Genomic DNA, 27449 nt, shown 5'->3' on the forward strand with positions numbered 1-27449 from the left:
GAGACTTGCTCCCTCAGCTGAAGGAGGAGATATCAATAATGATTCAGAACACCTTTAATTTTGGGCAGAAACAGTCCATTCATCTATTTCAAATGCTGATGGAGTGTATGGAGCACAGAGAATCTGTGAGTATGATGGATTGTTGGTTTGTATTACGATCTCTTTCATTTGCTATACAAGTGTGATCTTTTTGTTGATTATGAAATATATTGGCCTGGGCACAGAGGCTATTGTAATAATGTTATCTCTGATATAAATATAGCAGGCCAAAGTTTGTCGTCAATTACCTCTGTTCAGTCTGATTTGTGTTAATGAAGGTTTCATAAGTTGTTTGTCTTCCAGATGGACTTTTCCCATCCCTTTTATGAGACCCAGGTGTTTCAACACAATTAGTCCAGTGCCCTTAGGCTGGGAAGTAGCTAATTCTGGCAAAGGCAGGCTGATTGAACAGGGCTGGCTAGCAGACCCAGGTCTCCTGGCCCTGAAAGGGGCAGGCCACCCTGTTACACATTTCCCTCCCTCTCTCCCTAAAGCTTTGCTTGGCCCCAGGGCAAGTTCTACCATTTACAGCCATACGTCAAGCTTGGCCAGGCTGTTTTCCTGGCTGCCATCTCTCCTACTCTTCTCTTAGCTGGCTAACATCTGAGATCAATTGGTCTTTTTCCCAGCGCACTTTCTCCATGTTGGAGATTTGGGGACCAAATCTTCCATGTCACATTCCAGCATCATTACTTGTAATTCCAAGCACTGTTTCCCCTCAGCTAGCTCCTTTTTCTCTTTCAGAGCCTGCTGTGTGGCTTTCTGCAAGGCAGCCAGTTCCACACAGTGGTTCTCCTTCCCAGGTCAGCTCCTGCTTTATGGCTTGTGCCACAGCACTAACATAGGAAGAGTGTCTCTCTTCCAGGTCTCTTTTTAATTGATCCCTTTTCAGGAGCATCTCCTGCAACTTCTTCCACTTCCAACTTCCTCCACTATCTCTGCCATATCAGGCACTACCATGACTTCAGAGTCTGTTGCTTCTCCAGCCTCTGTAGTTGCCCCCATTATTATCACAGTGTTTCTCTGTGTTCTCAGCCCTGCACTTTTTCTCCAGAACTTGTACCTGCTGGTGAAGGGCAAAAACTTGGTTCTCCAGATTCCTCTTTGCCTGCCCCTCCTGGGTCAGCTGCTTTTCCAAGCGATTCCTTTCTGCTTCTATCTGCCTTAACTGGGTCTTGAGGCTCAGTCTCTGCAGCTTTTACTCCTGCTCCCTATTCCTAGGCCCCTAATTGTCCCCTTGGTACAATCCTTCTTTCCACAGTTCAAGTACTAAGTGGGACAGAGCTTTTTAATATCTTCTGTCTCCCCACAGGAAAAACATATCACCACCCTCTTTCCTGTGCTCTACTTTTCCACACCTGAAGCACACCAGAGCATTTGTCCCAGGCTGGTGCTGGGGTATTTCCAGCCACTGTTGCTTTTGTTGGCCCTCCCACAACTGCAAGAGGATTGTCTGTGTCTGCTTGTGATTTGTCACCAGCAGGTAGAGGATGTCTTCCACTCCTTTCCCTATCGCTAAAAGGAGTTCAGCATACCCCTCCATACCCTAGTTTGGCAAGGTAGATGTTCCCCAGCCAAAGAAGGTGTCTGTATCTCTCTGCCCCATAATTCTTCCTTGATTGGAGGGGGTGTCATGATGGGAGGGGGTGTCAAGTTGTCATAGGCCATGACTGCCCTATAGCACCTATGATTCTGAGAATGGCGTCACAGGCACTCCCTGTCTCAATTTCCCCTCACCAGGTTTTTTTTTTATTTTTGTCTCTTCTGGGGATTCACATGGCTAACCTCTCCTGCTGCATTACTCTCAGAGTTCAATTCCCACATGGGGTAACAAAAGTCCAAACAAACAAGAGGTTCTTCTACCCTGCTTGGGCTTCTCTTCAGCCCACCATCCGGGCTTCTGGCTACCTGTAAGGGTATGTCTACACTGCAGTTAGACACCCACGCCTGGCCCATGCCAGCTGACTCGGTTTTGGGGGTGCTTAATTTTGGTGTAGACACTTTGGGTAGAGCCCAAGCTCTGGGACCCTGCGAGGGGGAATAGTCCCAGAGCTTGGGCTTCAGCTCAAACCCAAACATCTACACCACAATTAAACAACCCCTTAGCCTGAGCCCTGTGAGCCCGAGTCAGCTGGCATGGGCCAGCTGTGGGTTTTTAATTGCAATGTAGATGTACCCTAAGTGTCTCTTCTCTGGGAGAAAGTGCTGACTCCCAGGCTGCTTCCCTGGAGTCCTTCCAGACCCTACTTCAGGGCTTTCCACATAAGCTCAACTTATTCCCTGTGGTTCCTCTCCCAAACTGAGTTTTCTCAGCCCTTTTATGAGGCCCACGTGCTTCAGGCTGTCACTTGACCCCATTTAGTTCAACCGCCTTATGTTAGAAGGCAGCTGACTCTGGGGCAAGAGGGGCTGATTGAAGAGGGCTGGCTAGCCCCAGGGACTCTTGGCTCCTAAAGGGGCAGGCCACGCTATTACAGGGTTTCAAGATCTTCCACTGTGTGAGAAGTAAGTATGTGGGTGTCATTGTACGAATCTTAATGTCTCAGCCTTCAAGGTCAGCCAAAAAGAGAGAGATTCAGTGTTACAGGATTAGAAATATGATGATTTGCATGTTGATTTCCTTGCATTAAGAGTCTATGTGTATGTCTACACTGTAATTAGATACCTGCCTCTGGCCCGTGACAGCTGACTCAGGCTTGTGGGGCTAGGGCTAAGGAGCTGTTTAATAGACGTTAGGGCTCAGGCTGCAGCCTGAGCTCTGGGACTCTCCCCCCTTGTAGGGTCATATAGTCCGAGCTCCAGCCCGAGCCTGAACTAGGGTTGCCAACTTTCTAATTGCACAAAACCGAACACCCATCCTCACCCCAACCCCGAGGCCCCGCCCCCGCTCACTACATTCTCCCTCCCTTGCTGGCTTGCTCTCCCCCACCCTCACTCACTTTCACTGGGCTGGGGCAGGGGGTTGAGGTGTGGGAGGGGGTGCGGGCTTTGGGGTGGAGCTGGGGATGAGGGGTTTGGGGAGCAGGAGGGGGGTCCAGGCTGGAGGGTGGGGCAGAGGGATTTGGAGTGCAGGTGGGGGGACGACTGCGGGTTGAGGCAGGGGATTGGGGTGCAGGAGGGGGTGAGGGCTCTGGGATGGAGCTGGGGATGAGGGGTTCAGGGTGTGGGAGGGGGGTCTGGGCTGGGACAGGGGGTGGGGGTGCTGGAGGGGGTCTGGGCTCTAGGCTGAGGGTGCGGGCTCTGGGGTGGGGCTGGGGATGAGGGGTTTGGGGTTGGGGCTCAGGGTTGGAACATGGGATTACCTCGGGTGGCTCCTGGTCAGTGGCACAGCGAGGCTAAAACAGGCTCTCTGCCTGTCCTGATTCCAGTGCTGTGCCCAGGAAGTGGCCAGCAGGTCTGGCGCCTAGTGGGGGGTGGGAGCAGGAGGCTCTGCAGGCTGCTCTCATCCGCAGGCACCTCCCCTCCATACACTAGTTTGGCAAGGAACTAACCAATGGGAGTGTGAAGCCAGTGCTCGGGGTGGGGGCAGTGCATGGAGCCCCTTGGCCCCCCTGACAAGGAGCTTGACCTGCTGGCCGCTTCCGGGGCGCAGTGCAGTGCCAGGACAGGTAGGGACTAGCCTGCCTTAGCTGTGCAGCACCGCCATGGTTGCCGGCGCTGCAGGGGCAGTGTGCAGAGCCTCCTAGCTGCCCCTATACATAGGAGCTGGAGGGGGGACATGCTACTGCTTCCGGGAGCCACGTGGAACCCCGGCATGCGTGGAGCAGGGCAAGCCCCGGACCCCGCTCCCCGGCTGGAGCTCAAGGGCCAGATTAAAATGTCTGAAGGGTTGGATGCGACCCCCGGGCCGTAGTTTGCCCACCTCTGCCCAACCTGAACGTCTATACCGCAAATAAACAGCCCTGTGAGCCCGAGTCAGCTGGCACAGGCCAGCCGCAGATTTTTAATTGCTATGTAGACATACCCTAATGGTACATTTTCACTGCGGTGCACAAGGAGATACATTCATGTATAGATTGCTTTGTTAATATTGCTGAGAGCTGTGAAACTTATTTCACTGGACACTAGGTCAAGAACGAACACCCAATGTTTCCCTGGAAGGGCATGTACACCTTCCCCCCGAATAACATCCTTTTCAACACTGACAGATAACCATATTTGATGCAGAGACAGAGGAGCCGCAGGACATTGATTTGGCAATCCTGACAGCACTCCTGAAAGGTACTTATCTAACAATATTTCCTATGACCTACAGATTCATTGACATGCCCTTTCAAAGAAAGGAAGGAAAAGAAGCTAATGTATGAAAGTTAATGGAGCCTTTTCTTGTTTTCTAGGTACAAATATGTCTGCATCAGATCAGCTAAATTTGGCCTTGGCATGGAATAGACAGGACATTGCCAAGAAACATATATTGGTTTGTGGACAAAACTGGAAGGTACTTTTCAATTTTATTTTCCAGCATGTGTTTGTTTTTTACAGAGAAGCTTTTTAATTCTCTTTGTGTTTTCACCTTTGCTTTGCATCTGACAAACTCTGTCTGATGAGCTACTTGGAGTTTGAGTTCACGTACCTGTCTGGTGGTGTAAGCATAGTTAGTATTTGGAAATGCAAAGTTTTCCTAGAGGGCATTCAACATGGAATGCTCAAACTAAGTTTTGTTCCTAACTTCTGTTGGAGGACTTGAAGCTGGGGTAAGCAGGCACGAGCCCCCCTTGCCATGCTGCAGAGGGTGACACCATTAACATTATGATTCTGTAGATTTTTACATATCAAGTGACATGTCTCTTACCCTTCTATCACTAATTTGTCCATGGAATGAGATTTCACTACATTATGCTCCCAGACTATTGTGTGTTCCTCATTTTCTGGGTCCCTGACTAGAGACCTTGGAGTCTGCTTTGCAGAAGTGCTGAGCACTTAGAACTGCAGTTGAAGTCAATGAGAGCTATGCTTTGAACATATGAAGTGCTAGGCATAGATTCAGCAAGGGACTTAGGCATTCAGTATTGCAACATTCAGCATTGCAATTCCTAACTTTTACTTGTCTGGAAAATCACTGCAATCCATAAAGCCTGAATTAGGCCCCCAAGCTCCTTATACAATGAATGGGGACAGATAGGTGCCTAAGAATGGGATCCACAAAAGTTAGAATGATAGGTGGCTCCCTGCCTAAACTAACCAATAGGAGATGCCAATTATATGGGTGTGTCCTAAACCCCACCTCTCTCTTGGACTTAGGTGCCTATCTCTGTTTGGACTCCACAGTTGGGAGTCCTCTCCTGGAGTCAGGTGCTTAAGCCATTTTTTGAAAGAAGCACTGTTGATGAAGTAGATGATGATGCTGCCTCCCTTATACCTTCAGTGGTTATAGCATTCCTCCAGGATGTGGGAGAGCCTAGTTCAGTTCCTCTCCCTCCCCCTGACAGATAGTGAGAAGGGATTTGAATATGGGTCATCCACCTCTTAGGAGAGTGCCCTAATTACTGGGTTATAGGATATTCTGGGGTAGGTCTGTCTCTCAGTCTCTCCTGTTGAAGCTGTTCTACTTTGGAACATATTTATATAGTCCTTTGGGCCGAGCGAGAGCCAGCGTGTGAATGACTGGTGAACAAGTGTAAATTAGGAAGAAGAAAAAAAGTGAAAACTGGGCTGGTAAGAGAAGAAGGGATTTTTAAATTGAGATTGTTGAAACTTTTTGGCTTTTGTTTGTTGTTGTTCATACCTATTTAAGTACAATCATTAATTAACATTTTGAGTGAAGGAAACCTTTGTTAAATATTGAATATCTGCACCCCTTCAGTTAAAGCCTTAAGAGTTCACAATAAATAACTCATAATACCCTCACTTGTTCTCCAGTAAAAACAGAGTGCTTGTCTGCACTTGAAATACTACAGTGGCATAGCTGCATTGCTGTTGCATTCTCCCATCAGCATAGGCAACTTTCCTCCCTGATGGGGAGTAACTAGGTCAATGGAAGAATTCTTCTGTTGATCTAGTGCTGTCTATACTGGGGGGTAAGTCATCTTAACTACTCTGTACAAGGTGTATGGACTTTTCAGTAATTAATTTTCTAGTATAACATATGACCTTTCCGGATATTTCAAAGTTAAAAAACAAGCAGAAAAAAAACCTTCAAGAACAGCAACGTTTTCATTATACACCATAAAGAAGGAAAAGACAGGCACAAGCCCATTTTTAAAAATATCCTGTGCTGGTGACCTTTAAAAGCCACATTTTTAATTAGTGGGGCCCAAAGTTAATACACAGCTGGGAGGGTCTACATTTTTGTGCAGTTATCCTGACTATTGCATATTCAAATTGCCAGGTATGTAGGCAGCAATTTCCAAATGATTTGTGTAAACTTTCATAGTATTTGTATGTACAAGTGAAAGTGCACACTTATGCATGGATTCGCTTTTAAAAACGTTTTCCTAAAAGTTCAATAGGTAATGATTATAATCAGCTGTTACTACATTTCTGCATAAATGTCAGCTCAGCATCAAATAGATTGTACAACAGACTGTGAAATATTTCTGAAACCAAAGTAATTTAATAACATTACGCAAACTTTGTACAGCCGTAATTTGACAATGTTTTTTAATGCATACTACACATCTGTTAATATTACAGGATATTACATCCACAAAATATAAACCTGCACATTGGAAGAAGTATTTGTGTGAGCACAATAGGTATTGGCTATTTCCCAGTTTGCACACCAAAACATGCATTTTGCACACATAGTTGCCTATTTGTATGGATGTATGCACGCAGGCATATTTTGTAGAAGCAAAGTAGATATTTTTGAAATCAAAGCCTTCCATAGGCCCAATTCCTTAGCTGCTGTGCATATGGAAATTCTGTTGAGATAAATGAAAGTCCTATGCTTGGAGCACTTTCGGAATTGAGTCCTCCATTTTAATGTAGATACTGTTCTGTGTTACACAGGTTTTTTTTTTTTACCATCTTCAAATATAATTTTCAGAAAGTTTATCTTATATATTCTTTCTCTTTTTTAATATAGCCTTTCTTTAAATACCTTGGTCTCATATAGTTCCTCTGTTTTTTGTTATGTGGCAAATCAGAAAGTCTTTTCATTATGACAGATTAAATGCTGAAGCTGAAATGATTTAAAAACAAGGCCAATAGGAGATGCACTGTCTAGTGCAATGGTTTTAAAGGCAAATTTGAAGAAGTCTTTGTTAAGGTTTGGTTTGTGCAGAATAATTTTCCCCACTGGATTTTTACATAGGTGCATTTTCTAACAAATTTTTATTTTCTACAGTACACATGAAATACAGGGACAAAGCATGAAGATAAATAGATCCTTAACTCTTGTTCGGGGTTTGTTTTATTTAATCCAGAATGATTTTTTTTCCCATTTTCTTTTTTTCCTCCCCTTCTCCCTCACCCTTTGAAGGTTGGCTCCCTGGAACAGGCAATGCTGGATGCTTTAGTGATGGACCGGGTGGACTTTGTAAAGTTGTTAATAGAGCATGGAGTGAATCTGCACCGTTTCCTTACTATATCCCGACTGGAAGAACTCTACAATACAGTGAGTACCTGAAACCCCATTGCAAAGTAGCTTCTGGCTAGATAGCTAGGTATTGGATGGACAGACAGACAGACTAGACAAAAATGGCAGAATTGGAAGGCCTGATTCCCTGTTGATTTGTAGCTTATGTAGTCACACCAGTGTAAAGTGGGTGTAAACGCTACCATTTATATTGCAATCTGTGGAGCATAGTGTTTTATACCCTCATTGCACTGGTGTAAATGTCTGAACAAGGACAACCAAACAGGCTCACGGTTCCTGAGCTGTTCAAAAGAAGTGGCTGTTTTTATTAACTGAGGCTATGTCTACACTACACAGCTTTTAGTGACATGGCTGTGTCACTACACCTGTGCTGCGAAAAGCCATGCAGCGTAGCCACTGTTTGTCAGCTCTCCTGCTGACAAGAAACTTCCACCCCGAACAAGTGGCGTTTGCGTTGTTGGCAGGAGAGCGCTCGTTGAGGCAAAGCTTTTGTCTTTTGTGTGTGTGTGTGTGTGTGTGTTTGTGGGGTTAATACCTCTGAAAGACAAAAGTTTTGTCATTCAATTGCCAGTGTAGACATAGCCAGATACTGAATTCGGAAGCACAACCTTCTTGAAAATTTAGCTCATAGGACCTGGCTCTCTGCTGCCCTGCACTTTGCATAGCCAGTTACCTCCAAGCAAAGTGGGTATATAAAGCTGCCAAATCAGACTGTAAGGTGCAAGTGGCTACAGAAGGTGCAAGAATGTATATATCACTGATGCATGTCTCCTCTCCTGAAGCACTGTCATCTTGCAATAGGAGGCCAATAAAAATGTTTAAAGTAGTGTCTCACCTAATTAATAACAACTGATGTAGCGCTTTCTAGGTCAAGACTATTTTTTGCAACTACCATAGGGAGTTTTTTTTGCAACTACCAAATGGATGGCTCTGGCAAGAAGCTGGCCCACTTGAAATAAATTTTCATTTGTATTTGAAATCCTAAAAATATAGCCCTCAGTTTTCTATTTTGAAAATGTTCATTTACTGCACTAGTTTCAGCAGGGCGGCCTGTTATACTTCTCCTGTCAACGCTAATAAAATTGGTCACAAATCTGGGAAGCTGTGGGTTTTACTGAATTATATTGCAATCAATGGGCCATATTGTGACCTCCTTATTTACACTGAATAGTATGTTACTCCTGGAGTACTCCCATTGAAATCAATGACAGTACTCTTAGAGTAAGGTACTACTTAAGATGAGTAAGTGAATTACAATATAGCCCAAAGGATTGATCTTTAGATGTCCCCATTACCCTTGAAGAGTAATTTCAAAGCCCTTTTTGCAGTGACCAAACTCCACTCTCTGCCTGAGGGCAAAGCCCATTTCTCCATCTTGGACTCATGGGAATGAAAGAGGGGAAGTGAAAAACCTCCAGCCACACAATGCATGTCTTGAGTGAGAACATTGCTTTGAGGACCCTGCTCCTGCTTCAGTTCTCTATGGGTTGATGCAGCTCTATGCCTGTAAAGTCTGTACCCTCTGTTCAGGGCAAAAAGAGAGACAGAATGTTTAAAGGTTCTACTCAGGAATGGGAAGTGATGGGTACTCCAAAGCCCTTTCCACACTGTGTCTGCATGGTAAAATCTATTGTAACTTGTTTTCATTCATGTGTGAATAAAAGGTACCCAACACATTTAACAAAGAAAAACAAAATACAGCACATTTTCAATGTTACAAAAGTACTGTTGCTTGAGCTGATCAAAAATGGTGAACATGTCTGAAAAAAATTATTTGTTCCAATTTTTCCATAGAAAAAAAGGAATGGGGGAGAAAGATCCCCCACCAATAAAATCTGAATGGAAAAAAATTGAATGTAAAAATATTAACAAAAAAACTCAAGAAATTGAGAACAAATTACATTTTTCATTGTTGAAGAAAGGCCATTGTTCCTCAGAAAGTTTTAAATGCAATATTTTGATCAGCTGTAATTATGATGTTAAGATTTTGAGGCAGGGGATAATTGGTTCTATGTACCAACCTTTCACTTCTGGACAGCTTGTTTCAAACTGAATTTCATGAGAAATGAATTTAGATTTTAACCTGGGCTGGTGTACATTCCGCACATTCAAAATTGTCATACAGTTTAGCAAAGGAGACAATTAGTCTCTTCTTAGGAGAGGCCCAGGACTGTGATAATAGTATGTTGGTTGCAGATTTGGATTGAAGGCCATTTGTAGAACTGCAGGAAGCTTGAATAACTACTGATTATCCTGTGGAGATCTCTACATTTTTCTTGCACAGATTTTGAAATTAATGCATAAACATGCACATTTGTTTAATTTCTTTTTCTTTTGATTAACGTTACAGAAACAAGGACCAACAAATCTACTTTTGCATCATCTTGTTCGAGATGTAAAACAGGTAATCTAAATCTGAAAGTCTGGGAATATAAGAACGTAACTTAATATACCAGGATCTAGTGACACCAATTGCTATCAGATAGTATTGTAGAAAGTTTAGAATTAGAAATGACGGTTTCATGTCTATTTTTATATCTACTGAATGAATTGTCTCTAGCCCATTTATTCCCCAAAGCTATGGAATGCTCTCCAGGGTTCTGTACCTTAATGTTTTGGCTTACACTCACAACTGTTCAAACTCCCTTTATCTTACATTACAAAAGTACCATTATTAAATAAATCAAGGATTTGGGGAACCATTACAGTAACCCTGCCACAGTTCATCGTTTTAACCATTTTTTTTTCAGTCAAAAGAATTGCCTTGCTCAACAATGACAGCAAAATATTCTGACAGGTGCAACACTCTTTCTGTACACTCTAGGAGAACAGAAGTTGGCAGTGAATAATTACTGCTTGGAGAGGAATTAGTAATTTATAGTCTGTTTCAAACTTTTGTTATCTCTTGTATCTTGTGACATTGCTAATATAGGAAGCATTGAGGCTGTTCTTTTTGCGTCTGATGTCAAGTGCAAGAGATGGCCAGATCTAAGACTGGATTAATTTCACCGTGTCTGCCAAGTATATACATCATAAGATAAAATGAATTCTTCTGTTGACCTACCCCATCTACACTGGCGATTAGATTATTTTAAATATGGTGCTCAATTTAGACCTTAGGCTAATCAAATTTTAAGTGTAGATCAGACCTCAAAGATGACCTCTCTTATGCATTTAATTTTGATTGGTCCAGTGAGTGGCTCACTTCAAATCTATTTTTACTTCTGGGTCCTACTTATCTGAGGGCCTATCTATTTGACTGTGTTGGGGATTATGTTTTAACATGTTCCTCTCCTGATTGTTACAATGCATTTTGGTCTTGCCTATGTTTGAATTATGTTACAAAATGCTGTTATTGTAATAGACATTCTTATAAACTTTAGAGTGCAATGCATGGTAGACATTGTTTTACCAATTTTGGCGCATAACATGTTGACAGGTATTTAATTGTCTTACTTCTATAGCAGCTTCATATGCCTGAAGAATCTATGCGCTCTCTGTCAGATTTAGGAGTTTTATGCTACAGGATTTCACAACTCAATTCATGCTAGCCAGATGTCAGGGTCTGTAGAAGATCGGTACCAGTGACCAAGACTTGGGCAGTCTGGCCTGGAGGTCACCACATTGTTCAGGAAGTAGAGGCCAATTGGACAGGTCTGGAGTCAGCTTCCAGGTGTCAGAACTGAAAGTTGGGGCTGGGGTCAGACAGGAGTTGAAGCCAAGGGCCAGCACTGAGTTGGAAGCCAAAGATCCATAGTCTAGGGTTGGAACTGGAGCAGTCAGAAACCAGAGCAATAGGGTTCAGGGACTGGAATGAGGCTGAGGACAGGAGTTGGGAACAGGGCATGGTTGAAGTCAGGAACTAGGACAAGGCCAGGAGTCAGGTAGTAGATGGCAGGCTTTGTAGCAACGACAAGCCAGAATTCACCTTGTACACAAACAACTTGCTATGTCTCTTTCTGGATTAAATAGTATACTTGGCCCAATCAGGGACTATGGAGCTCCTCCAATCAGCTCACTATGGGTGGTACCTTTAGTTGAAAGTAAGCCGTAGGGGTCCTGATTCTTCAGTCAGAAGTAGAGCCATCAGGTGGTGCTGTGAATGCAGCAGCAACACGGAAGCTGGGTTCAGGACCCATGGACCTCACACTGGGTGCGTGGGTTGCTGTATAAAATGACATTATAAAATGTTGTAAATATTTGTCTTACAGAGTGCCCTTCCTTTGGACTATAAGATAGCATTGATTGATATTGGGCTGGTGATAGAGTATCTAATTGGTGGAGCTTATCGGAGCAACTACACAAGGAAACATTTCAGAGTTCTGTACAATAGCCTTTACAGAAAACGCAAGGTAACATCAATGAAATGGCTATTTGTGTCATTGGGAACAGCTGAAATGTCTAGGTAACAATAATCATAATGCTTTTCACTTCGTGTGGTTTTGCTCTGAAAAGTAACCATTAAAATGACACTAATGGTAAAATGGCATTTAATGTCTTTCAATAATTTCCATATCAGTCTTGATAAGGTTACAAGTAAAAAGGTGTTTCTTTAAGTTAACTGCTTGTTCAGCAAACTGATCCTGGCCTCTGAAAGCCAAGTTGGGTTTTTTTTATTCTCATTCATCATCACCTGTAAGAAAGGATTTGCAGGCCATGGTGGACCCTCATGTACACCTATGAGACAACATTATCTTCCCAGTATGTTATTAGGGAGCTGATCCAAAGCGCAATTACATTACTGGGATTCTTTCCATTGATTTCAGTGGGTTTTGGATTAGGTCATTAGTGTTGCCTATACAGACCAATAACTTTCATGGATGATGCACAAGAAAAATAAAGAATCCATTTCATTCTCATTTTCCTGTGTTGGCGCTTCAAGACTAACATTTGAAAAGCGGTCCAAACTTTTCAGTAAATTAATCAGGTATAACTGACTACACAAAAAGTGATCTGTTGAGTAAGAAGGTGTCTTTTTTCCATACTGAGTTTTCAGAGTAGAACTTTAAGTACAGTAATTCCATAAGCCAAACTCACAATGTATTGCTGTCAGAATTAATGGAAAAGCTCAAACTGGGATGAGGAAATCAGAGGAAAATTATACAACACAATTATAGAATTAATGGAAAAAATGAACAGATAGCAACCCAATTAATTTTCTGAATTGGGATATACTATACTTAATCAAAAATATTGGAAGTGCTGGTTGACTTTCTGAATTCAAAACATCAATTTTCTGCAGCCAGAGCACTCATCAAATTTCACAAGTTTAACATGGTTGAGTGGGATCAGTTCTTCAAAAACTAGGAGCTGCAGGAAGCGGTATTAACAATTCAGTAGGGAGTCATCTTCCCTTGGAGTTAATATTGAATAAAGTCCCCAGAGATAATAGAGACGCTTTCTGGTAGAAAGAATGTAAATAGGAGGTCCTGATGACTTGAGGTTCTTACATATCATATGGCAGTTTTTTGCAAGAGTAGGGTTATTTTCAACAAGAGTTATGACCAAATTCAAAATAAGGCATTTTTCTTTGATGTTATAAATTCCAGAAATTGCACAGTAATTATTAGGCTGGCAGGTAGATCACCAAGATAAATGAGGGCAAATTTCATCCCTAATTTATATTTTTCTCTTTGTGTTTTGTGGGATATCTTTGGAACTAGAGTGTGGTCTCCAGCGTTGCTCAGAGCCTTTCTCGTCACTCCCTTTGTCATAATAATCAGATGGGTAGCAGAGTTGAATCTGCTGAAAACACCTTGCATTCTCAGTTCATCAGAACAGAACAGTCTTACAAATACAAGGTACTGTCATTGCTTGCTTATGGTGGGAATATGTTAGAGGTATAATAGACTGAAAAATTAGATCAGTTTGTCAAGAGAGTTATTTCAGACATGCGGGATGCAGGCTGGATGCTTATCATGCTTAACTCTCCGTAAACACCAAAGACATCAAGGTTGTATCACACACAGCTCAAGAAGTACAATTACTGCTATTTTACAACATTGAGGTAAAGCTCCAGTTGTTTCAATGAAACTCATTAATCTCCATCTCCTGGTTGATAAGGGCTTTCATCCCTTGAAATGTAACATTGCCAAAATCTCCTAATATAAGGCACAGATGATAAACCCTCTTATTTGGATGCAGGCATAGGAATTCATTGCCCCAAACCTCTCAGAAACTTTTATGTAAGTGGCTATAATAATCCCCTTGAGAAAAGAGTTGATGATGTAAATTGCAAGCAGATGGCAAAATATTTTCTCTTGAAACTGTGTCAGGTACGGATAACAAAAAGAATCCCATTCTTCTCTCAGATAACTCAGCATAAAACTAGAGTTTTCCCCCAGGTCAGATTGGTGGAGACTCTGGGAGCTTTTTCACCTTCCTCTGCAGCATGGGGCATGGGTCATTTGCTGGTATGAACTAGAGTGGATGGTGGAGTCTCTGTAACTGAAAGTCTTTAAATCATGATTTGAGGATTTCAGTAACTCAGCCAGAGATTATGGGTCTGTTACAGGGGTGGGTGAGGTTCTGTGGCCTGCAAAGTGCAGAAGGTCAGACTAGATGATCCTGATGGTCTCTTCTGCCCTTAAAGTCTTTGAGTCCGTGGGACTTCATTAGCATTACTGAGGGCCAGTTTGTGAACAGCTAGTCATCAGAGCAGTCTCATTGAAGCCAACAGGAATTTCCCTCCTGATTTTAATGTAAGACAGTTCACGCCGAAACACAGCATACCATAAATACACAACTTACTGTAAATGTGACACATATATTAAAAATCAAGAGAGCTATCACAGCTCTCTCACTTATATTTGATTTTACTAGTCCATTTTCTTCCATCAGTGTGACATAAGTAGACTAGCGCACTAGTAAAATTAGTTCAATAAAATCAATGGGAGTGGAGGGCACTCCCCGTTTTGCTGGATCAGGATCTAAAAGCTGAGGCACAGGTTCAGAATGTTGAAATCACATTTAATTTCCTCAGCGCATTTTTGCTTTTGTTGATCCAAGCAACTGCTTACATTCATAGTCTGAATGTTATCTTAGCCATTCTTCTAATATTCATCTATATAATGACCGAGGAACAACCAAATTGCTAATGCATTACATGAATTCAGGATGCTGCAACTTGCTCAGATTTTGTCTGCTATTTTACAGGAAAAGTCAACTGCTTTTTATAAGTCTAGGAAGAAGTCAAAAGATGAACTCAGCTTCTTAGAGGACGATGAGTCAGCTGGCTTTATTTACCCCTATAATGACCTCTTGGTTTGGGCAGTGTTAATGAAAAGACAGAAGATGGCAATGTTCTTCTGGCAGCATGGAGAGGAAGCTATGGTCAAGGCAGTCATGGCTTGCAAACTCTACAGAGCAATGGCACGTGAAGCCAAACAGAGCAACATGGTGGATGACACCTCAGAAGAACTGAAGAAGTACTCAGAGTAGGAGTTCTCCCTTCACTACAGTTAATAAAAGTCTACAGTGTTTAGAATAGTTAGACATTGTTCTTTCCATCAGCTAACCTGTAAGATCAGTGGCTGCATATGCTGTGAAATGTACAAGAAGCACTTTTTGCTATCTGCTCAGTTTAATGTACAAAGGAGACACACTAAGGCCTTGCCCACATGAGGATTTAAAGGAGTGATGTTGGCATGTATTAGCTAACTAACACCTTTGAAAAGTCTAAAGTAGACAAGGACAGTTACCTTTAACACCAAGCTAAACTGGTGAAGTTAAAGCCTACACTTCCCTTTAGGCTTTACCTCGAATAGTTTAGCATGGGTTAAGGCCACGTGCCTTGTTTACTTAAGGCTTTTCAAATGTATTAGTACATATGTGTTACTTAACATGTACTAATATCCCACCTTAAATCCTAGTCTATTTAAGGCCTAAAGGAGAAATGTGCTGATACCGTAGCCCAGCACCTCAAAGAGGTTACTTTGCTGAACAGCCCAATCAGTTTTCCTCCCATTTTTAAATTTTAGTTTCATTCTTCGAATATCTGTGAAACATTCAGGATTTAGGGTTTTGTATCATGAAATCAGGAAATGTACAATGGCTCCCTAATCTGATAGTGCACCTTGAAATTTATTGATGTAATGTACTGTACTTTCATAGCCATAATGGAGCAGATTCAGAGCTCAAGGACGAATGATTATCTCTGTTTACATGTAATTATAGGGCTCTATTCAAAGCCAAGTTTATTCACTGAGGTGCTGAGCATCTTCAGCTCCCATTGAGAGGTGCTTAGGGTCTGACTCAGTCTGAGACTGCTGATGCAGTTGAGCACAGCACCTGTTTACCGTGTTGGCAAGTGCATTACTGAATGAAATAATAGGCTGAACTATATGGCATGCGTGTGAAACCACACAATGAGGCTAATTAAAGATCAGGGTCCAGGAATGTAGAGTAATTCCTGTGGTTAGGAGAAGAGATTTAGATTTACTGCCTGAATTATTTTTCCTCTGGGTGCAGTGCTGAGACTGTGTGAAGAGGTGGGGAAGTTATAGTTAATACAATTTCATATCTTACCACATGTGAAAGAAGCTTTTGAACTAGAGATGTGATCTCATGATCATTTTCAATTGTGGTTGTTCCTCCATATTGTAAAATGGTGATTTATTTTTTCTCTGTGCTGCTCTGTCTGTCCTAGTGAATTTGGGCAGCTTGCTTTAGATGTACTGGATAATGCATTCAAACAGAACGAGCAAATGGCCATGAAGCTACTGACCTCCGAGCTGAAAAATTGGAGCAACTCAACTTGCCTGAAACTGGCTGTGTCAGTGGGGCTGCGGCCCTTTGTGTCTCACACTTGCACACAGATGTTACTAACTGATATGTGGATGGGACGCCTGAAGATGCGGAAGAACTCCTGGTTTAAGGTAAACTCACTGACTTGTGCCGCATCTAAACCTGCAGAGGAAGCTTATGCTGAAGCACGCATTTTTCTCCTTACATGTAGCTAGGTTTTGTCCTGATCTAATGCAGACACACATTAAAGACAGCATGCACGCTGAATGCACCTCCTCAGACTTGTGTTTCTCTTTTAGGTCATTCTAAGTATTCTTCTGCCTCCCACCATCTTGATGCTGGAGTTTAAAAGCAAGGCAGAAATGTCTCATGTGCCGCAGTTCCAGGACTTTCATCAGTTCACACGGCATCACAGTGATCAGAGCCTGTCCACCACTAAAGATGAGTTGTCTCTGGTTAGTTTGGCATCATCTTTAGCATTTATATTTTCACGAAACAGGGATAACATCTGGGTTGGTACTATTCCATTGAAAGCCTTTTGTCTTAAAATGTTACAATGCTTAGAAGACGTAGATTAGAAAGCTTATTACCATCTCCCTTACTTAATGTGAGTAAGATTTCACTCTTCAACTAGTCCCATTGATTGAAATCAGTGGGATTAGTTGTAGTTAAGGTACTACTCATTGTAAGTAAGTTTGGCACAGTCTGATTTTTTATAATCACCATAACTTGTGCACATCAGTGCCAAATGTCACAGTGAAATCATGGAAATACAGGGCTGGAAGGGAACTCAAGAGCCCATCTAGTCCAGCTGAGGCGGGAACAAATAAACCTAGATAGGTGTATGTCCAACCTGTTCTTAAAAACCTCCAGTGACAGGGATTCCACAACCTCCATTGGAAGCCTAGTCCAGATTTTAGAGTTACAAAGATTTCAGACTGTGGAGCAGAGGACATAAGGAATGGATGTGAGTTTTGGGGGGACATATGTTCAGGTGGTTTCAGTTTGGAATTTCTTTCCCAAGGGCTCTTCCCAGTCTTGGGTTGAGCTTGGACATTTTCAGACTTTACCTGCATTGTACAACAAGCTTGGGCCTGTGGTGGGAGGATGCTAGCAGAGAATTGGTGGTTCAACACACTGGAAAGGGGACAATAAATGAAAGGTGCTACCTGGGTAGCTGGTGCAAGAGTGGATGGGATACTCCAGCTACTAAAAAAGGTGGCAATTTTAAATCAGTCTACCTGGGCAGCTGGCCACAGATCTGTCCACAAAAACAATCAACATGGCACACGTTTCCCCCCATCCAGATTACCTCTCCCCACACCAGGACAGGGCTCAGCTGTTGGCAAGTCTGGCAAGATCTGTTCTATCACTTTATAAACAATATATAGTCCTGAAAAGTTAGGAAGGTTTATCTAACTAGTGGATAGGGCACTGTACTGAAACTCCAGAGACATGGGTTCTGTTCTCAGCTTAGGCACACACTTCTTGTGTAGCCTTGGATAAATCGCTCAATTTATCTTGTGTATCACTTCCCCATCTGTAATACTGAGGTAATACCACCCTACCTCACAGTGGTATTGTGAGGATAAAATCCTTTAATGATTGTGAGGTGCATGGTTATGGTGTTTACATGGTGATGGTAGCCATATAAGATTTTGATAAATACATGTATGTATGTATGTTTATATATATAGTGTGTTTATATATATGTATGTGTGTATGTGTGTGTGTGTATGTATATATATATATATATATATATATATATATATTTCACACAGCCAAAAATGTTAGAAAAACATTATTAAAGTCAAGTGCTCAAAAGTTAGGAAATGCCAGTGTTAAGGTTGCCTGTGCAACCTTCATTTGGTCCTCTTGTGCCTATGCATTATGATACAGGCAGTAATTACATGATCAGTCTCCTCCCACCTACCTACTGGCTCCCAGTCCCCCATTTCCTTCTCTGACTCACAGTCCAAATATCTTTGCCCAGTCAGTCCCAACCGCCTTGTACCAATCTACTCCCCATGTCTCTGTCCACAGGCCTGGTTGAATCAGGGAACATCTATCTCCACACTGCCTCAGCCTGAATGATTGACAGCACAGCAGAGACAATTTCTTTGTTGTCAGTTTAGGTGCCCTGACCCAGCACATTTCACAGCAGCCCAAAGCTGCAATTGCAAGGAAATCCCCTCGCTGTTGCCTGCCTAGTGTGAACAGAATCTTCTGGGAGTTTTGCTAGGAAATCTAGGAAGTTTCTCCTGAGCATGTGCTTATAATTTGGCCAAATTTAGGCAGCTTTTCACAGGGATAGTAAAAGGCACATCCCTGACACAAAGACTACCCCCAGTCAAATCTCAAATTCCTACTCCAATGCAAGGGAGTACTAGAGCTCTTGAAAGAAAAGATTACCAGAATTTTTTATCATTGGCAATTTTTTCCCATAGCCTCATTTTTGGAAATGGCTGAACCATTTTGGCTGAAATTTTCCACAATATTCCATCCTGAAGCAGATACCTCACATGGAAAATTTCAGCCCAAACTGTTTAAGTTAGGCAAAGTTAAAAGCATCTGAAAAGAGGATTTTATAATAGGAAATTATTAAGGCAACCATGCTACCAGCCTCACCGATGATAAATAAAATTAGACAAATGTTTGGGGACATTTCTTTCACAATTAACTTTCAATTTGCCTAAAATAAAAGAAATTTTTCCAGAACTTCCTCAGAAACACAACAGAAATGGCAATGCCAATTCTGAAGTGTTCTCTCTACGAGGCAGAAGAATGTGGATGCACTTGTGCCCTGCAGTGTCTGACTAATAAAGTCAATTCAAAAAGGTCTTTTACTGGTTAGATAACAGCTACGATTCAGTGGTAAGGCCAATTATAATTATGGGCAGCTGGGACCCCTTGCAGGAATGTAAAGGGAACAAAGTAGAATGAATGTTATCTGACTTGAATGAGACAGGAAGGTTTCCTTTCTAGAGAAGCACTGTTGTTAGCTTCATAATTTATCAAGTGTTGAGTGTTCATTCTTTTTCCATAAACTGTAAAGATTAGCTGTGAATTTTCTGGCAGTGAGTTGATATGAACAAATATAAAAAAGCCACAGGAGAGTTCCAGGATATACAGATTCAGTACAAGTGCATTTTTCACACGTGGTTGTAAATTATACTTTAGTCTGCTGAAACTAGAAGTTGTATTATCTCATGGGACAATTTTCTATTCTTCTGTTGGCAGAAGCCATTATTAAGACTTAAAGAAAATTGTGTGGGCTGGTGGTGGGTAGTAATATATCGAGGGCCAATACCAAGAGCAAATTATGACTTCCCTCCTGTGCCAGCTCATCTGCACTGGTCAGTGGGTGGAGGGCTCTGCGCATCTGTTCCTTGGAGGTAATAAAGTGGACACCAACATGCCTATGTGCCCAGACCTGTGTAAGAATGGTGCTGACTCACTCACGCTCCCTGAATCAGGCACATTGTCCAAATCACAATAAATTCCCCAGGTTAATAATTTTGCAATCCTTTAGTTCTTCTCTCTCTATGTATATATTCCAGATTTTCTTAGAACTGTTCTGTGGTGCTTATCACTGTAATATCTGAATGCCTTGTGAACATCAATGGGTTTATAGTCACCACATCTTTATCAGATTGGGAGTTATTACTATCCCTGTGTCACACATTGGGTAAGTGAGGTACAAAGCGATTTAGGGACTTGCCCAAGGTCACACAAGAAGTCTGTGTCAAAGCTGGGAATAGATCCAGATCTCCTGCTTCCCAGTCCAGTGCCATAACCATAAGACCACCTTTTTGAAACTCAGAAGAACCTTGTGTATTTACAGTTAAGTGTAATGCTAAGAATATTATCTGGTATTGCTTCTTGCAAAAGACAGTTGCAACTGCATGTGACTGAGATATGCTAATTGTTTCTGCATATACCACACAGCATTTACTGTAGAATTGCCTTTCCAAGTTTCCCTGTGTTTCTGTTAATGTGGCTGAATTCTTGTACTCATACAGTATGCTGTCTGACTTTAAAACTCTGTTTCCTTTAGAAAAAGGATTATGATGCAGAAAAGGGACCTGAGAAGCCAGACAAAAGCCAAACCTTTTCCACCGACAGTGCTCACAGAAGACTTCCGAGGACTAGAAAAGTCTATGAATTCTACAGTGCCCCAATTGTCAAGTTCTGGTTTCATACGGTTGGTCATTGCCTGCATTTTTCATCCTCACAATTAATTGTAGGTGCAAATATTAGCTCTGGGTTGGGAGAACCAGCAGGATGAGCTCATAACATTCGTTTGACTTTAGTGGGGTTCTGTGCAGCTGCAGCATTTTGCCTGCACATTGTAAATTTCAGGATTGGAGCCTTTGTGGGTTTTGAATGTGTGCTGCATATAACGTGGAAAAATAGTTTTTACCCTGTCTTCTGTTGAATATTTTGGCAATAAAGCAGAGAGACTTTTTTTTTTTTAAAAAGGTGCAACCAAAGCCGGGACTCTTGCACTAAGGGAGGGGAAAGAATAAAATGAAGCCCAGTGGGGAGCCACCCCTCCCCAACTCCCTCCTGGACATAGATCTGTGCAGGGGAGACAAACCACCCACTCAACTTGGGGGACCTTTCCCCCAACCATGTGGCCTTGGGGGACAACTGCAGAGAGCAGCCATCCAGAAATACCAGCCTGTAGGAACAGAAGCAGCCAAAGCCAGGACCTCTGGACATTCCAGTAAAAACTGTAGCATGTTCCCTGACTTTCTTTGCTCTGTGCCGATTAGCTAGGGTGACCAGATGTCCCATTTTTAAAGGGACAGTCCTGTTTTTGGGGACTTTTTCTTATATAGGCGCCTATTACCCCCCACTCCCTGTCCTGTTTTTTCACAGTTCTGGTCACCCGATGATTAGCTGTAATGTTATACCAATAAAATAAAAACCAGCAGGATCTTATTAAAGGGGAAAAGGCAAAATACCACATTTATTGTGAATACAGAAAGAATCATAGTAAGCAGTTAGTTATAGCTATAACATTCCATTCAATTTATTCACACATTCAGTCATACAAACACACACACACAGGTTCTGCAAGGTTGTTATCATAGTTACCAGCCTTAGAGTTGCTCATGCCAAGCCACTGGCCAGGGGCCTGGACATGGGGAGGGAGCAGGGCCTTGTCAGATGCTCATCTGATGCTCCTGGAAGTTGGTTTGCAGAATCAGACCCCAAAAGTTCTCACTTTCTAGAGTCCATTTGTATAGGAATTTCTTCCTATGCCAGTCTATGGGAATTGCTTCATCATGCTGTTGCTGAATCAATCAGCAGATAGCACATTCCTGACGGCTCCGTGCTGCTAGATGTTATCTTGTTCTTTGGTTCTCCCATTCTTGAGGCTGTTGGGTGGATTCCAGTCTGCCCTCCGGGGGTCCTCTGGTTATTTCCACTTGACGCCTTCTTCAGCCGATGGACACTGGATTCTTAGGCTGGCACCTCCCTGATCATTCAGTTATCCACACCAAGCATCCATCCACATACATCCTCTATCTCTATTTTAATCACAATTGTTAATACAACAAAAGGGCGGGGAGTCTCTGGGTGCTGTTTTTGTTGTTACAGAGTATTGCGTTGAAGAACAGATTCTGTCTTAGAATGTACTAACGCAATTAGCAGCTTGCAAGTTTCACACACAGAGGGAGAGAAACAGTACCAAAAACCAAGAGACCTCTTAATTAGTAATACCCTGGAATTTAAACTATGGGGAATCAAACTCATTTGTGATTTTAATACAGAACTTCTTTAATATGATCCAACAGTTTGCACCAACCCTTCTCCTCCCTCACAGGCTATGTCTGCACTTGGAGCTAGTGGTGTGATTCCCAGCCCGTGTAGACACAAGTTAGTGTGCTAAAAATATTTGTGGTAGCCATGGTAGCACAGGCAGTGGGCTAGCCACCCCAAGTAAAAACCCATGCGTTTGTATGGCAGCTACTCTATTCTCTTTACTGTGCTAGCTCCAATGAGAGCTCGTGTGAGAATGTCTTCTCGTTCTCGAGCTGGGAATCACACTCCCAGCTCCAAGAATAGACGTAGCCACAGTCGCCTCACCTCAACTTCACTCCACAACTGCCCCATCTCCCCTGCCCTGTCCCCCTCATGTTTTTCCCTTCATTTTTCTTTCCATTTAGCTGATCCCTTCATAACTAACAACCCTCCCCACACCCAAAAAAAAAAAAAAAGAAACGATCTCACAGAACTAACATGACATTTGCTGCCATCACATTGTTCACTCTGCTTTTGTGTTACACCCATTCCCTCACTGTGCCTGTCTGGTCTATTTAGACAATATCAGCTCATTATTTCCTTGTACTCCCCCATCATTCTGTCTGTATCCATCTGTTGTCTCTTGTCTTATACTAGGATTCTAAGCTTTTTGGAGTAGGGACTATCTTTTTGTTCTGTTTGTACAACACCTAAAGTAATGGGGTCCTAGTTCATGAGTGGAGTTCCTAGCGGGGACGGTAATACAGATAATGAAAAATAATGATAATAAAGCTCTGGAGGACATTCCCCAGAAGGGCGTAGCAATCTGAAGGGCTGACAGGAAATTTTTGGAAGCAAGCGCTTGGTAGTGTCCCATTACTTTGACAAAATTTTGTTTAATTATATAGCACACTTGGTTTTCCTCCTGGCTGTGTTTCTAGTGAGTTTCTAATTTCTTTGTCACTGCTACCTATGCATCTGGAATGTGTATTATGTGTTCTGCAGATGGCGTACTTGGCATTTCTCATGCTGTTCACTTACACTGTGTTGGTGAAGATGGAATCCAGGCCTAGTGTGCAAGAGTGGCTTGTAATTATCTACATTTTCACTACTGCCATTGAGAAAGTCAGGGAGGTGAGCTCTTCCTTTTCCACTCTCTCTACTCTACATCTCTAGAGGACAAATGACAAATAATGACTGTAGATTCTTAAATTCCTTTCCAAAGGTTTACCAGAAGAAATATGCCTTTCCTTTACTTTTCAGCTGTCCTAGTTAATTAAAAACTAGGGACTGTTTTTCCAAGAATAGGTGCCTAAACTTTGCCTCCTAAATCCCTATTTAGGCACCTAAGCCAGTGGGAACAATAGTTTGGCAGGAAACAGTTTTGAAATGTTTCATTTCAATTTTGACCTTTTTTAAAAAAACATCACTTTTAGTATACTTAGCTTAAATTTCAATACAAAAGGTCATTTCAAACTGGAAAATTTGATTTTTTTGTTTAAAAATGTTGCAATGAAACATTTTAATTATTCTGAAACTTAAGAAAAAAACCAAACACCTGTCCAGTCACGAGATTTATCGAAACCAACATTGTTATGTCAACAGTTTTTGTTTTGACAAATTGACATTTTTCGATGAAAACAGTTGTCAAAAAATTCCTGACCAGCTCTATTGGGAACTGTTAGGTGCCCAGCATGTTTGAAAATTAATCCACCTATTTAGATGACTAAATATGGAGGTAAGAGCCTAAATCAAGGCACCCATTTTTGAAAATCTTGGCTTAGGCCACTGGTTCATTGATAATGGAATATGGATTGTACCTCTAGGTCACTGCTTTGATTGTATCATTGACTGGAAGTTATTACCAATTAATAGCTGTTTGGTGATCTATTGTATGTAAAATACATTGGAGGTCTCCTTCCAGTCTCTGTGGGGAAGAGTCCACATAATAAAAATGAAAGTTGGTTGAAAATTTTCAAAATTTGAAACGAAGATTTTTTTTTTACAGATTTTGATTTTTGAAAAAGCAAAGAAAGCATTCAAAATTAATTGCAATTGACTGATTAAATCAACTGGCCCCTCTGGTGGATGTCTCAGCTTAGAAGCCAAGTTTTGAATGAGCATGTAGTACTTTTTCTGCTAAGGAGGTATTCACTGTAGACGAGGAAGCTTGCACTGCAGCTAGCTGTACGGCATTATGTTCTGTGGAAACAGAGGCACATCTACAAACATACTGTTTGGTGAAAAAACAACCTTACTGAAATTGGATCCTCTATGCTAAGTACAAGCTACATTCCAAAGCTATAGATGATGTTAGTGACAGAAACAGTGGCATATTGTCCACATTATTTTATGGGATGAGACAAATAATCCAAAATTCTCTTCATCCGATTATAATATTACCTAAACAAACATACAAACAAACATAAATAAAATAAAAATAAGTACCATAAATATTTTTAATATGATGTTGGAATGCTTTACTTACTGTTAAAAGCGTAATGGATACCTTTAATTTTTTTACCAATTTGAGACAATTCCTTGTAGTGAAAGTAGGGAATTCTGCTAGAACACCTTTATCTCTCAGAACAGAAGAAACTTTTGAATTGTGACCCCTACAAAAAGAGGAAGAGGACATTAAGGCTTTCAAAGGGAAGCCCAAATCTAGGGTAGAAAATGGAGTCTGGAACAGATGTGGAAGCTATATGACTGGATATGAGGTTAAAAATGACAAAAGGACACAAAAGGTTTATCTGATTTTAAAAAAAAATCACAGTATGAAACACCAACCATCTCAGAGGTCACAGTTGTGCTATGGCACATCTTGTTTGTGGGTTCAGGAACATGTCAATCAAGACTATTAAACACGATTTACAGGAGAATTTCTTAGTCCATGTACCAGTTCTGGTCTACTGGAAAAGTAACACTGTGTCTTACACATGCGACTGATTCATTCCTTAGGGCCTTGTTATGTTTGACTGTGCAGAAGTGTTTCCTCTAGATTGTATCAAGGAACTGTTACAGCCTTAGGGCCTGATCTTTAAAAATATTCATGTAAGTAACTACTCATGTGAGTAGTCCCACTGAGTTCAGTGGGATTTCTCAATTACATGAAGTTACTCATATGAGTAAATTTTTGCAGGATCAGGGCCTAACGTTTCAAAATCTCTCTTTTATTTGCTCCTTATCAGTTTGATCGTCCATAGCAGTGCATAATTGACCTCAATCATGCAATGTGTAAAGGTCTTATTTATGGCCTTCCAAGGATTCCACTTCACACATTTGCTTAGTGAAGCTGAAAATCCCTTTGGGGCACCCTTACAGTTCAAGAAGCAAACATTTCAATCTCTACCTTCCCAGTTTCCAACATTCCCTTTTCAGGATTGGCATACAGAGATCTTACTTTGTATTTCAGATCTAAACTAAAACACATTAATTACTTTAATGTCAGCAGGGTTGGGCTGGTATTTTCCATGACTGTGGGGCTTTTGAAAGGGTTTCTGTAGGTCATGACCATTTCTCCTCCAAACAAACCCCATATTTGTTTACAAAAAATACACATGCTTAGCAACTGCATACCACTTGCTCTTTTCTGCTATGGAATATATTACTCAGTGAATGAATTAAGAAGCAGAATTAATTTCTCAATAGAGAGAACTAACCTATTTGGTGTGGCAAGAGGGGTTCTTGAGCGCTACGACCATTACTATTTCATTTCAAATTCCAGCAATCATGGAATTGCAGAGCACTGACCTTGTGAACTTTCATTGTAAAAACTTGCCATAAATCAAATATTTCCATGTACCAGTTGATGGTTCAGACAGGGTGAGGGGCTGAAGGGTGAGGATTTTACTGGCCTCCGTTATTTTTTCTCACTTTCTTTTTAGATATTTATTTCAGAGCCAGGAAAGTTCAGCCAAAAGGTGAAGGTGTGGATTTACGAGTACTGGAACTTCACTGATTCCATAGCTATCATCCTGTTTATGACTGGTTTTGGCTTACGCTGGGCTGATCCTCCTCTTCAAACAGCAGGGAGGCTAATTTACTGCTTGGATATAATATTTTGGTATGCACGGCTCCTTGACTTCTTTGCTGTAAATCAACATGCAGGCCCATATCTGACGATGGTTGGGAAAATGGTGAGTATTTGACTGCAGGGTAGCATTTTTGCACTTATGACACCTAATATGATGGACGAGTGAAGTTCAGAAATGGACACAAAATGGAATGGTGACCAGACTAGTGCTGGGCTAATAATTCAAAAGTATTTTACCAACAAGTTGTGCCTCTCTTTCTGATCATAAGTTGTCCATGATCGGAGCACAGTTTTTGCTAATTTGTTCATTATTTTAATTTATCCACAGAAGCCATTTTCTCTTGGTTCCTCAGAGAAAGGCTGCATTTTAGCTGAGCTTTCTGATCAACAGTGAGGAAAAAACAAACAAACAAAAATCCTTTCTAACTGTGGCAGACAGTGACTTAGTACCTTAAGTAATTCCCCTAGCTCTTGGAAACTGACATGATTATTTTATATTTAGATTCAAATAATTCTGTCTCATGTTTAGCAGGCAAAATTGCCCTGAGATCAAAGTTATTTTTTGCATCAGAATTGAGACTGAACTACTATATGCTCTTGAGAGAGATCTGTGGACTCCTGCTGTAATTTCCCTCAGTTATTAGGCAATGTCTTACTAATATTTTACATTTTGTCTCACATAATAATTATAGCACAGTGTTAGAAGGTGAAATTCTTTTCTCTAAGATTCATTGAGGAAGACCTCATGACTGAAATTCATCCCTGGTCAGAGGACCAGCTGAAGGCCTGTGAACCATTCAAATCCCACTTACTCCCTCTAAGAAGGACTTGAGTGATGGGTAGGCCTCATACTGGCTCTCTGAGGTGGCATGAATTTCACCTCTAGTGGATAATACGGCCAAGCCAATTTATGGAAATAAAACCTGGACTTCCCTCTCCCCAAGAAATGATGATATTACATAAGAACATAAGAACGCCCATACTGGGTCAGACTAAAGGTCCATCTAGCCCAGTATCCTGTCTTCTGACAGTGGCCAATGCCAGGTGCTCCAGAGGGAATGAACAGAACAGGTAATCATCAAATTATCTATCCCCTGTTGCCCATTCCCAGCTTCTGGCAGCAGAGGCTAGGGACCCCATCCTGGCTAATAGCCATTGATGGACCTACTCTCCATGAATTTATCTAGTTCTTTTTTTAACCCCTTCACAACATCTTCTGGCAAGGAGTTCCACAGGTTGATTGTGTGCTGTGTGAAGAAATATTTCCTTTTGTCTGTTTTAAACCTGCTGCATATTAATTTCATTTGGTGACCTCTAATTCTTGTATTATGAGAA

General features: G+C 41.6%; 1 protein-coding gene across 2 annotated transcripts in view; it reads left to right on the plus strand.

Moving 5' to 3' along the window:
* The window catches only part of TRPM6 (transient receptor potential cation channel subfamily M member 6), a 115844-nt gene that overhangs the window by 39873 nt on the left and 48522 nt on the right, over positions 1 to 27449 (plus strand). For both annotated transcript variants that reach the window (XM_043547501.1, XM_043547502.1), the window contains 13 exons: positions 2 to 125; positions 4188 to 4260; positions 4377 to 4477; positions 7463 to 7597; positions 9930 to 9983; positions 11791 to 11931; positions 13243 to 13380; positions 14735 to 15015; positions 16227 to 16455; positions 16624 to 16779; positions 20388 to 20528; positions 23084 to 23212; positions 25966 to 26217. In XM_043547501.1, coding sequence (XP_043403436.1) covers positions 2 to 125; positions 4188 to 4260; positions 4377 to 4477; positions 7463 to 7597; positions 9930 to 9983; positions 11791 to 11931; positions 13243 to 13380; positions 14735 to 15015; positions 16227 to 16455; positions 16624 to 16779; positions 20388 to 20528; positions 23084 to 23212; positions 25966 to 26217 — 1954 coding nt within the window. The remainder of the gene's footprint in view (position 1; positions 126 to 4187; positions 4261 to 4376; positions 4478 to 7462; positions 7598 to 9929; positions 9984 to 11790; positions 11932 to 13242; positions 13381 to 14734; positions 15016 to 16226; positions 16456 to 16623; positions 16780 to 20387; positions 20529 to 23083; positions 23213 to 25965; positions 26218 to 27449) is intronic.

This window comes from Chelonia mydas, chromosome 5 (assembly GCF_015237465.2).
Source record: "Chelonia mydas isolate rCheMyd1 chromosome 5, rCheMyd1.pri.v2, whole genome shotgun sequence".
Taxonomy (NCBI): domain Eukaryota; kingdom Metazoa; phylum Chordata; order Testudines; family Cheloniidae; genus Chelonia; species Chelonia mydas.